At 33.6% G+C, this 13705-nt stretch overlaps 1 protein-coding gene across 4 annotated transcripts in view; it reads left to right on the forward strand.

Annotated features, from left to right (window-relative positions):
• The window catches only part of LOC150101881 (ankyrin repeat domain-containing protein 13D-like), a 248457-nt gene that overhangs the window by 229146 nt on the left and 5606 nt on the right, over positions 1-13705 (forward strand). For 2 of the 4 annotated variants that reach the window (XM_090400995.1, XM_090400996.1), the window contains exons 14-15: positions 579-658; positions 7617-7633. In XM_090400995.1, the coding sequence (XP_090257121.1) occupies positions 579-658; positions 7617-7633 (97 nt within the window). The remainder of the gene's footprint in view (positions 1-578; positions 659-7616; positions 7634-13705) is intronic. The other 2 variants (XM_090400994.1, XM_090400993.1) reach the window with 1 other exon arrangement.

Below are 13705 nucleotides of genomic sequence, written 5' to 3' on the forward strand. Positions count from 1 at the left end.
TGTTCTTCTTATGTTCTATGGCTCTATTTTATATAAATCAGTAAAGCAGAAATATCTTCTTCTAAAATTAGCTATCAGAACAATCTCTAAGACTTTAATCCAACTTCATCATTACTGTTAATTTTGTTGGAAGTTTCCCTACTCCTCTCCAGTAAAAATATATACATAGGTGGTTTGATGTCACCTTCTTGTAGTGCATGTTAACCTTAGAGAACACTTCCAGAGCAGCCCTACAAGGAGAAACTTGTAGTCCCCCCCCCAAAAAAAAAAAAAAAATCTAATTGTCTTTGAGTTCATCTCCATACTACATTAAGTGTGCATCTAAATTAGGGAGGACTTGTCTAACTGCATGTATAATATCCACCAAGTATTAACATATTAAATAGAAATATTTCTATTAGAAAAAGCTATGATTTTTTTTTTAAATCATAATTACTATAGCCAGCTTACTAAAAGTATTGATATATCCTTTTAATATACACATTATCATTTAAAATTGTATTTTAACGAGCACTGCTTTATTCTAATATTGTTTTCTTTTCTTTTTTTAATTTCTTTTGTTAAATGTTTATTATAAGGTCACTATATGGGAAGCTCTAAGGGCTCAACGACCTACTCCTGCATCTTCATCTGAAGAAGAGGAACGAGCCTTACAAAGGTGAGTATAATTAAAATTGCCTATAATCATTTTTATTAATTTACTTTTATATATAAAAAAAAAAAATCAGACAATCTAAAAACGGTCTGATTATAAACCAAGATGTGCAGCATTGCCTCTGTTGCTTGCCTTGTATTTTTTAACAGTAGGGAATTTATTGTGCTTTAGAATATGCAACCATGATGTATCCTATAAACAAAGTTAAATTTATGAACCATGGAGTAGTAATTTGATTGATTATATGTAACTGTAATTACATGGCTATAATAAAATAATAGGAAAGCAGAGAAGAAAGTAGCATACCATTTTGACCATTGCGAATGACACACCTACAGTTAACTTTGGTGTGTCATTCGCAATGATTTTTTCCTTCTTTAAAAAGAAGGAAAAAATTATTATTATTATTATCTGAGACCTCCAGGGAGTCAAAGACTTATCGAGGAAGGCTGTAAATTATCCAACCCAACTATCATACCTTCCCTTAAATCCATTTACACTAGATGCACTCACTACCCCTAAGGGCAAATTATTCCACTCACTCACTACTCTCTGAGAGAAAAACCTAGCTCTTACCCCTTTCTTGACTGAGAACAACCTTAACTCCATGGATACTCCCGTGTTCTCTCCCTGCCTGCCATATAACAAAAAATTTCATCATTTGAAATGCTATAACACCCATTCAAAAGTTTATAGACCTCTATCATATCACCCCTCTTTCTCCTGTTAACCAGAGTCTGTAATCCACATACTCGCAATCTGTCCTCATAATCTAAATCCGGATATAGTCTTTGTAACACTCTTCTTTGCACCCTTTCCACAGCTTCTTTATCCCCTTGGAACCCGGAAGATGAAATCTGCGCACAGTAATCCAAGTGTGGTCTTATCAAAGCCTTATAAAGAGGCAAAATTACTTCCTTATCCTTACATGTCAAGGTTCGCTTCAGCATAGAAATTATCCTCTGAGTTGTATTTGCAACTTTTGCTATGTGACCTTTGAACTTTAAATTCTTATCCACCAATACACCAAGATCCCTTACCTCCTCAGTTTCTTGTAGCATAACCCTGCTAATATAATATGCCGCTGAAGCTCTAATCACGCCAAAGTGCATAACTTTATACTTACTAACATTAAGCTGACAGCCATTTTCGTTTGCCCAGATTTCCAGTCTATTCAAATCATTTTGTAATTGCTGAATATCAGTAGCAACCCTGATAGACCCTGCTTGAAGTCATTAATGTATAGATTGAACAATAATGGCCCAAGGACTGAATCCTGAGGTACACCACTTGTTACCTTAAATCTGGCAGATTCACACACACTGTATACCACTTTTTGATATCTGCTATCCCCTGATCCAAGTCAATAGATTATGTTCCAATCCCATATTCTCCAGTTTACACAACAGCCTATCGTGTGGTGTCCTATCAAATGCCTTAGAAAAATCCAACATTATCGTAGTGTATCCATTTCCTTTATCCAACTTGGCAGTAATATTGTTATAAAATATGAGCAAATTGCTAAAACATGACCTTCCTTTAGTAAACCCATGCTGTTCCCTGCAGAGTATAGAATGATTGTCTACCCATTTCTGTATCCGAGTTCTTACTAACTTCTCTAAAATCTTCACTCCCACACCAGAAATACTAATAGGTCGGTAGTTAGACACATCAGTTTTGCACCGCCCTTGTGCAATGGAACTATATTACATTCCTTCCATTCCTGAGCTGAGCCTCAAGTTATACAAATGTGTGAAAGGCCTAGCCAATTCTGCTGAACATTCCTTTAACAAATGGGCAGATATTCCATCTGTCCCTATTGACAAATTCTTATCCAGGTTATGCAAAAGCTCTTCAGCCTCATTTTCATGAACCTCTAACTCTTCATCCTGGTTGATATATCTTAGCAAAGTGAGCACTCATTAACTGAACAATCTCCTTAGCTTCCGACACTCATGTATACCATCTGCATTCAATAAAGTTATTCTTCCACATTCATTCTTTCTTTTGCTTGCGACATAACGAAAATATACCAAGATTGTTTTTACTTTGTATTCTATGAATCATATTTAGATTATAATGCATTTCTTTTGGGAACTTAATGTTACCTAATAATATGTGCAGCATTTTTTACTTTAAATGCAAAACAAAGTAAATGCACAGATAACTGCAAGCCTGCAGTCAATAAAAGTTACAACCTTTAGCATTCATTAATAAAAGACAATCTCAGGAAACATTTTTAAGGTCCCACTCAGACAACATTGTTTCAAATGCATTAGTTTTCTTCAACAGGTAAGAACCATAATTATAGGGTATTGATTATCATTCTTTACTCTGCCCTACTCAAATAAACCATATACACAACTTACATGTATTTTACACAAATTATAAATATTGGTCCCGAGTGGATTTCATTTAAAAGATCTTTTCTGTAGTCAAACTGTGAATTTATATAAACTCTTTCAGAACACAATAAAAGCTAAAGAAAGAGTAATTGTATCTAAGTTACATTGACCATAGTAATATCACTTAACGTTATTCTAAATTACGAGATACATCCAGAAAATAAGGTCCTATTCAAGAATTTAAAAAAAGACTATGCTAAAATACCTACATATAATATATACTTATTTTTTCACATAGTCACCAACAACTTCCAAGCATTTTTTATATTGTGACATCAACTTATTCATGCCTGCATCAAAAAGTCCACTGAGTCACAATGTTCTTCACTTCCTCATCTTCAAAGCACTGAGATGAGAACTACTTCCAACACTCACTTGCAAAACATTTCTGACACACACACACATATACATACATACATACACTGAATGATACAAAATTCCTTGTGTTAAATTCACCTAAAAATAGTGTCAAGATCTCCATTGTTCTCTTATGCATAGTGGCCATATCACACAAAAAGAAAACCATACAGTAACAAGCAGTTTTCTAAACAAGCGCACTCATAAAAACAAACTACTACAAATGAACAACCTAATATTATTATTTCTGAAAAAACACTTATCTTTTCTGCAGCATGTTAAACTACAACCACAAATTAGCATGGTGATAAAATGGTTGTACATACAATTTCCATTGTACTTATGCCTATTCCCTCTTATCAGTAATTTCTATACTCAGTGTGCTGCCATCATAAAATTGTGACCATCTGTTTATTTGAATATTAAAACTAACAAGAAGATTCCAATCTTGGAATCTTCTCTTTTTGATATCCCTTCTGTTCCATTCTGTCCAATCTTCTGTATATTTCTAGAATACTAAATAATCTTAATAGTGTTTCTAATACATCTAATATAACTGCAATTAATAAAAATTTTTAAAAAAAATCTATGAACTATGCTGTTGATATAGATTGTCATTGATGCAGCTGAGATCACAATTTCCTGTTGATCATTTATCATTTATAGCAGGAGTCTCAAACTCAATTGGACCGTGGGCCATTTACTATAAAACTGTATCTCAAGTGGGCCGCAAAATATTTTCGACTAAAAAACCTGCACTAATTAGAATCGAAGTGAAAAAATGAGTATAAATAAATTGGAAAATTAATAACAAAAATTTTATTTATTCTAAGCGCATTACAAGACATAAAATAATAGTATAATGATTATGACAACTCAAAAAAAAAAAAATAATAATATAAAGAATATTTTTATTATATTAATATTTACAATAGATAGCATTTAATCCAAATTAAACCGAAATTAAATTTTATTTAAATAAATCAAATATTTATATATTTATACATTTTAAAAAAAGTATAAACTCATTAATAACCATCACAAAAATTTACAGTCTCCTGTTAGTTTGAAATTTTTTGTATTTGCGTTGAAATAAAATACTTCTATATTGGGGGGGAGGGGCTATATTTTGAATTTTTAAATGTTACTGAAAATTACTGAGATAAAGAGCCAATAGGCTCTTTATCTCAGTAAAACATTATCATAAACAAGGGATTTTTATCCCCTTAATTTTAATTAAGGTCACCAGAAAAATAGCCGTTTGGCTTTTCATCTTAGTTATAATATATAGGCACACCTTTATGCCATTCGTATAGTGAAGGTATGTAAGTTCTTTTCACTTAAACTTTGATATCATCCAGTTCTACCTACTTACTGATGAAACCACAAAAAAGGTTGAAACCGGTCTGGGTAGTGACCTCTCCTCATAATGTAAGGCAGTATTACATCTCCTAGGAGCTGCGTTTTACATTATGAGATATATCAAGGATAGGGAGGGAGCTTGCTCCACCTTTGATACGAGTTGCCTTGGTGTTGTACTACCAAGTGGTCACTTACGCTTGGATTCGCCGATAGTTCTTCGGCATGAAACTCATAGATCGTAGTTCTCGATCTTAGAGTTTCGCTTACTGGCTGTAAAACAACAAGGGATTTTTATCCCCTTAATTTCATGCACCGTTATCAGTGTGTACTAGGAAGAATTAGTTTGGGACTGGGGGGGGGGGGGGAGAAAACAGTCCAAATATACTGAGTTCAAAGTGATGAATCGAGAACATGACAAGCAGTCGTACAAACAGTAATTTAAAAAAAATATTAATAATTATAAAAATCATTTGCTTATAATCCCCTTGATGCAGGAGAAGGGACTTACTTTCTTCACTTTCTTGGTGCAGGAAAAAACTATTTTCAGGCAAACTACTTCCCAGTGATGGTACTGGCCCTTTTCATTCTTATTCTTGTACTCTACTTTCCTTCCCATATTCTTCACTGCACTTCTCCCAAGTTTTTTTTTTTTTTTTTTTTTTTTAAGTATCTTTCAGATCACCATCACTGGAATCCCAGCCTTGCTGCCACATTTGCCAAGCATCTGGAAAGGAGGATCCTGGTAGTCCCTCACTACTATGGCTTATGCTTTGGCAAGACGGGCAGTCTTGTGTGGTCTAGCCAGGATCAATTGGCTAGTGTTCTTTTCTATAAGAGTCAGCAGTATTGCAGTAAGTCTCCTTTCCCATGGTCATTTGGGGACAGGGCCCAAGGCTCGCTGTGGTACTGGTATGGTATCCAGGGTAGCCCTAATTTTCCACCTCCAGGCAGTCATGGTTTGCAGAGAGTGGGCATTCATGTGTGGCTCTGTGGTGGGTGGGATACTGAATCAGTGAGTAATTTTTCATCCTCAAGTTTATCAGGGACACTCAGTCAACCCCAACCATGCCCAGAAACCATTGAAACATCAACTGAAAACTAAACAAAAAAAAAAAAAAAAAAAAGCAAGAAGCATACCAACCTTTTTAATTCTACTTGACGAAAGAACATCCACTTTTGGAAAATATCACCGTTCTTCATCCAGAAGGGTTGGCAGGATCTCAAAAATCTGAAGAAACTCCATTCAGTAGATATTCATATTGAAGTAGCAACTGTAACACGATGAAAAAAAATTATAAATTAAAGATACCAAGAAATTATATACTTGGTTTAATTCTTTATCCAAGTGTAAGCAAACAAAGTTTGCTCCTGAAGTATTTCAGGACTGGGGCAACTCGTATATTGAAGCTGATGACTTCACATCACTTGCCTTAGTATCCCATAATGCAAAGCACATATTCTTACGGGTATGTATAATGCTATGCGTTAAGAGACAGGTCACTACCCAGACCAGGTTCAACCTTTATTGAGATCTCATCAGTAGGAGCCAGACCCAGAGGTGACACTAAGTTGAAGTAATGCCAAAGTCAGAATTTCTTATATGCTTAGCCAAAAGGTGTCATACCTTATTATTAAAATACTCAACAATTCCAGAAAAAAGTAAGCTGGGTTGTTTCTGCTTGGCTCTGGATAGGTTATGATCATGTTGCACACTCCTTCCTACTGAAGGGTTGTGTGGTGCTGAACTAACCATCAGTCATATTTTAATTGACTGCCCTCATTTCATCAATGAGCACCATCACTATTTTAGCCATATTCGTAATTGCTTGAGCCCTATATAGTTGGGTGGATTTTATCCAACTCACCAAGTGTATCTTTTGTTTTAAAGTTTTACAGAAAATCAGTATTTGTCACCAATATATATATATATATATATAGATATAGATAGTTTTTTTTGTTTTGTTTTTTAATTTATACAATGTTGTTTTTGTATATAGGCTTTGTGTACATAAACACAAGTGCAAACATTTTTGCACTTGTGTTTCATATATCTTTTTATACTCTCCTTTTTTTTTAATATATATATATACACACACACACATACATTCTTATTTATACCTGTTTGTGCTTTTGTTTACTTATCAAATTATTTTGCCTTGTATACTGCTATGATGTTTACTGGTGCAGTATAATCATAGCTGTCCTTGTGCCATAAAACTGTAAACAATCTCGCAAACTAGTCCAAATTACCTTTGCTATTAGTGTAACTTTGTCTGTTTTTGTGTTACTGTTGTTAGTTTTAATGTACCACTATCAGTTTTTGATTAGTTGCTGCTTAATTAGGTGATGCTAGTTATATGAAATGCATGAAACTACTGTAGCTAGTTATGAGTCACTCGTTTCTCATAGTGAGCTCAACAGTTGTTTTCTTATTTTGTCATTAATTCCTTTGTGTTACATCAAGATGATATTAAACTTGGATTATAAAAGTAGCATACATTTTAATTTTTTAGATAGTAAATATGCAAATGCAGTGAATATAGGCTTAAAGTTCATTTGGTTATTATTATGTGAATAAGTGAATTTGAAGATATTGTTTTAATGATGCCTAAGTAATTGGTGTCATATATTTGGCTAAGTAATTGGTCATGTGACATGAGTGAAAGCTCACCTTTATTTACTATTAAAGTATGGAATTCATGAATATTATAACTTATGAAAATTATATGAATAACATGCTATTATTTATTGTAGTAGTTAATTAGTAATCATTTTTTAATTTTATTTTTGTTTTATGTTACTTTGTGTGTAACTGGGAAATTTATAAAATGTTGTAGATTATTTCAGAGAACGGGTAAGTGAGAAATTGTAGTTTCCTTTAGTTTCTTAAAAATATATTAAAATATCAAATCTTGAATCTTTAATTTGTGTTTAAATAACATAAAGTAGTTATTTCAATTTGTTATGAAAGTACATTTATTTTAATAATACCAAGAATGAAAATGTGTTTGATTGTTATATACCATCATAATGCATGTAAATTTACTGAAAACTGGAGTCTGTGGTGTTGGATGTTCTGAAGAAGTAATACATTATTAGTATTACTTCTTCAGAACATCCATCACCTCAAGAAAAGGCAGAAGAAGTAAGCTGGGCTAATCTGCTTATGCACCACACTCATGATATGACTACTTAAATAGAATGAGAGAGAGAAATGAAAGAGTGACAAAACAGGTGTTAGAACAGAAATGACAAAGAAAAGATACAGAGGGGAACCAAGATAGAAATGTAGGAATTGATGGTATTGGAGACCTGAAATAAACTATTCTGAAAGAATTATCTGAAACTAATTGGACTACATAGTATCACCTTTCTCCTCCTCCCAAAAGGGTATATGCTGGGAAAATTATGATGAAAATGTGTTATTTTCATTAGTGTTTTTCAAAATTTGCTATGATTTATTCATCACTGCTTAAATCAAAAGCAAATATTTCAAAATTTAATTCACATTAAATTTTGCAATTGCTAACATGTGAAATCATCATTAAATGGTGTGCTTTTTTGGTAAAAGAATGTGTCAATATGCATTCTTTGCTAGCATAAAAAATTTAAAATGAAAGCCATTTCACATACATGTCATGTGTCATTGTGAATAAAGGTGCCGCTATGCTGTACCATTGCATACCATTTCCCCCCCCCCCCAAAAAAAAAGGCACTGATTAAATGTCTTTATATATAACACCCTTCACAACCGTCATGATAAAAAGCCACAAAGTCATCAATATCAGATATTGCTTGCTACTAGCCAAAAGATACATCTTCTCTAAGTGCTGGAAAAGAACTAAATATTCAGTGTAATGTTGCCTTCAACTGACCTATATGAAATCACATATCTGTGCAGTTTGATCATTCTGCATTAGTATAGTTCTTCAACATATAAGTAATCATTAACAGATGCAAGGGTTTTGCTATTATGTGGCAAAATCTTGTACAGCATAGTGATTTGATTCCTAAAGGGATCAAAAGTAATTCCAAGTGCATTAGATTAAACATTGCTTAGGCCAATCTCAGTGTGCTGTCACAATTTATACCATTTCCCACTGTCTTACATTAGTTCTTTATTCTGCATACCATAGAACATTTTGTTTTTCTTTTTTATTACATGGAATTGATGCATTACATTAGAAAGGTAAAAATCTTGCATTAATTATATTTTAAAGTTATGGAGTAGGCAAAAGATCTTAATTTGATCATTTGTTACATGCAGCTACATTATTATTTGTCACCTTCATGAAAGCCAAAAATTTACTTCTGGAAGGAGCCACTTTATCCTTTGTTACTCTACACATATCTGTGCATGAATTATTGAAAGTTTTTCCACTTGGCTATACTGTAAATTAAAGATGCCAAGAAATTATAGTCTTGGTTTAATCTTTTATCCAAGTGTAAGCAAACAGAGTTTGCACGTGAAGTAACTTCATGACTGGACAACTTGTATATAGAGGTTAATGACTTCACATCATTTTCCAAACTCTGTTTGAAATACTAAGGCAAGTGATGTGAAGTCATTAGCCGCTGTATGTATACGAGTTGCCCAGTCCTGAAGTTACTTCATGCACATACTTTGTTAGCTTACACCTGGATAAAGGATTAAACCAAGAATATAATTTTTTGGCATCTTTAATTTACACACGCAAATTGTATTTGTTGATTGTGTTGGAAATTCACGTAGGGAAAAACATCCCACCTTTATATTCGTTCACTTTGTGATGAGGTTATTCAAATTTTCCACAGGTGCCTAGTAGATTATTCTTCTGATAACTACTTCAGTTCAGGAGCTCATTACAGGACATATACATAAATTTGCATTAATTGAACATGCAATATACATGTGACCCCTGAGCTTGCTTACCTATTATATGAAAACAAATCAGTCTTCAAGCTTAAAAGATCTCCTCCATCACATTGGTTAGCACTAATGGACAAAAGAATGACTTTCAGTATTTTCTGGAAAGAGTTGCGCTCACTTTGAATCTAAATAATATGTTTACCCATTAAAAAATCAAATGCTCTGCTGGTGTTGTGTTCGAGGTAACAAAAATCTCACTTTTATCCTGTATGTTGGTATATACCACCTTAGTAGCGGATTTCAGAGAAGGCACTGATTCAAAAAAAATTGAGCTCCCAATTCCTACAGCCTGACCTGGCCTGCATGTTGAATGTACATAGCTATGCTGTTCTTTTGAGAATAATTAATAGCAGTCTAGAATTATCATTTGGGACCATAAAAACAAAATTATATGTTACTTTGGCTTTACACAAAATTGTGGAGCATTTGTTCAATGAGCTTGACAATCTGCTAGGTTTATCCTTATCCTCAGTTATGAATTGCCTAGTGTCCTGCACAGCTTGCTTTTGGTGACTTTCCTATAGAGCTATCAGTAGTCAGATATGTATTGTTTCTTTTCAATTGTAAGAAGTCTGGGTTGTCGGTTCGATAGCTATTGAGTTATGTAGAGCCTCCACACCTGCTTTCTTGGCATGACACCATCTCATTGAAAATAAGCACAGCTTAGGCTCCTCCCTTTTTTTTTTCCTGAGGAATTTCAGTGGTTGCTTGCTGCATTTGGCACAATCCCCATCCTATTTTTTTCTTAATAGTAGTTAAGGTATAGGCCACTACTTTATTAAGGGAGATTTTCATTAAATATGAGAGTATTTTGTTCTTTTCATATAATTTAGAAAGTAGTGTGTAATTACTGAATTTTCAAGACATGGAAACCTGTGAAAGTTAGCTAGTTTTTGTGGTTCCACAAATGCCATCTGACTCATTTGTGAGACTACAAACAAGCCACCTGGCACAGATTTCATTGTAGTAGAAATATGAACTTTATTATATAATTCTATTTGTGCAGCTAATTTATATTTAGCCGTTGAAACTGATATATGCCAGGAATCAGCACTGGGTTATCATCAAGTCAATTCTTATGATTCAGCACTTCTGGTGATGAAATTAAGACAAACCATGGTCAGAAATAATAGATAATTACTAACCTTGAGCTAGTCAATCTGATAAAAGACACAGAAGCTGAATCTATATGCCAGTGTTTATAAAAAAAGGACTACAAAAACTGGTATATGTAATACTCAGTCAAATGGAAAGTTGTTTGGAATAAATGGCTATTGGAGTGAGAATAAGAAAGTAAAACTAAGTCAATTCTATCATCAAGGTGCAACTAAAGGTCCAGGTCTAAAGGCAAGTTAAATGCTGTGGAACTCAGTGCAGTTGTATTTTATATATTCAGCTTGCTAACATGCAATTTACACCTGTTAAGTTCTATAATTCATTTTTTAGGAATGTTAGTCAAGTAAGTAATATTTATTATCTGACTAGTTTCACCGATTTTTGCTATCGGCATCTTCAAGGATACAATTGGTAAGCGATATGAAGATAACAGACTAGGTTTTAACTGACAGTTCTAATTCATACAAAATTAGTACTGTGCATGAGACAATACGCATGTCGCGGGTACATAATTTATTGGTTGAGAGACATAATGTAATTGGTGTGAAAGTTCATTTCTTTAGTGTTTAGTGACTAAAGCTTCTAGAGGTCTGACCAATGTAACTAACACCACAGAAACAAGGTATATTGTATACTAGAGTACTTGTAGAATGGATGAGGGTCTTTCGATGATCTTAAAAATTTCCGAATAGCGTTGACTGGCTTGAATGTTACTCTAACATTGTGTGGTTTTAGAAGGATAGCCAATTTTTTGGAAATGGTGCTAACAAATGGAATAGTTACAGCGCTGATGTATTGGGTGTCATCACGTTGTCTTTGTGGTATATCTGAAAAGAGAATCTTGTTGATGAGTCTTTTAGGATAACCATTTAAGCATAGCTCTCTGAATATTGTAGTCAATTCTTCTTGTAAGTCATCTTGGTTTGTGGTATACTGTATAGCTCTTTTCTTGAGCATATGGATAATGCTAAGTTTCTGGGATATATGATGTGACGAGTTGAAATGGAGGTAATGTCCAGTATTCGTAAGTTTTTCTATACACAGACTGGTTGATACTGTTATTGGTTTGTTTCTTTATTAGGATGTCTAGGAATGGAAGTTATTCATCTTTTTCAATTTCTAATGTGAATTTGATAGTATGGTGGAAACGATCGATTTTGTTGAGATATTCCATTAGTTCTTCTTTCTTATGATTCCAAATGATAAAGATGTCATGTACATATCTGTACCAAGTTGTAGGTTTTGAGATAATTTGAGATAAGATTTTATCTTCTAGGTCTTCCATGAATAAGTCAGCACAAGAAAGATAGAGAGGGGACTACCCATGGCTTATCTGGTAAGTTGTTTGTAGAAGGATTTTGCCAAACAAAATAGTTTGAAGTTAAACAATGATTGAACAACGTAGTGATGTTTTTTGGGAACAAGTTGTCTAAGATGTTGATGACTTCCACAACTGGAATGTTTGTAAACAGCGATGTGATGTCAAGGCTAGCTAGTATATCATCTTCAGAGATAGGGATGTTTTTTCATTTCTCAATAAAATGTTGTGAGTTTTTGATATAAGTATCCGAGTTGTGAATGTGTTGTTGTAAAATTTTGGCTAGATATTTAGACAGTTGGTAAGTTGGAGAATAGATTCCATCAACTATTGAACGTAATGGTGTACCTTCTTTATGTATTTTAGGAACGCCATACAATCTTGGAGTCAACAGTAAATCTGTAGGCCAGTTAGTCATTCCACGTAATAGTTCATTGGTGTCATTATGGTTTTTTTTGCGTAGGATCGGTACTGAGAACATCATAGACAGACGTGTCTGATAATAGATTGTTAATATTCTCTTCATAATCTTTTTTATTTAAGATAACAGTATTATTGCCTTTGTCTGCTTTAAGTATGATGATGTCTTTATTATTCTTTAATTTGAGTAGTGTTCTTTCCATTAGGTTAGAGTTGGTGTTAGGAGATCTTGACGGAGCAGAGAGGATTATGCTGCTTTTTAATCGTAGGTCATTTACATTCACAACTCGGATACTTATATCAAAAACTCACAACATTTTATTGAGAAATTAAAAAACATCCCTATCTCTGAAGATGATATACTAGCCAGCCTTGACATCACATCTCTGTTTACAAACATTCCAGTTGTGGAAGTCATCAACATCTTAGACAACTTGTTCCCAAGAAACATCACTACGTTGTTCAGTCATTGTTTAACTTCGAACTATTTTGTGTGGCAAAAAACAGTCTACAAACAACTTACTGGATTAGCCATGGGTAGCTCCTTCTTGTACAACTTGGTATAGATACGTAGATGACATCTTTATCATTTGGAATCATAAGATAGAAGAACTAATGGAATATCTCAACAAAATCAATCGTTTCCACCATACTATCACATTAGAAATTGAAAAAGATTAATAATTTCCATTCCTAGACATCCTAATAAAGAAACAAACCAATAACAGTATCAACCTGTCTGTGTATAGAAAACTTACAAATACTGGACGTTACCTCCATTTCAACTCGTCACATCATATATCCCAGAAACTTAGCATTATCCATATGCTCAAGAAAAGAGCTATACAGTATACCACAAACCAAGATGACTTACAAGAAGAATTAACTATAATATCCAGAGAGCTATCCTTAAATGGTTATCCTAAAAGACTCATCAACAAGATTCTCTTTTCAGATATACCACAAAGACAACGTGATGACACCCAATACATCAGCGCTGTAACTATTCCATTTGTTAGCACCATTTCCAAAAAATTGGCTATCCTTCTAAAACCACACAATGTTAGAGTAACATTCAAGCCAGTCAACACTATTCGGAAATTTTTAAGATCACCGAAAGACCCTCATCCATTCTACAAGTACTCTGGAGTATACAATATACC

The sequence above is a fragment of the Typopeltis vanoorti genome, chromosome 11 (assembly GCF_054136105.1).
Source record: "Typopeltis vanoorti isolate ZY-2024b chromosome 11, IOZ_Tvanoo_1.0, whole genome shotgun sequence".
In the NCBI taxonomy this organism is placed as follows: domain Eukaryota; kingdom Metazoa; phylum Arthropoda; class Arachnida; order Uropygi; family Thelyphonidae; genus Typopeltis; species Typopeltis vanoorti.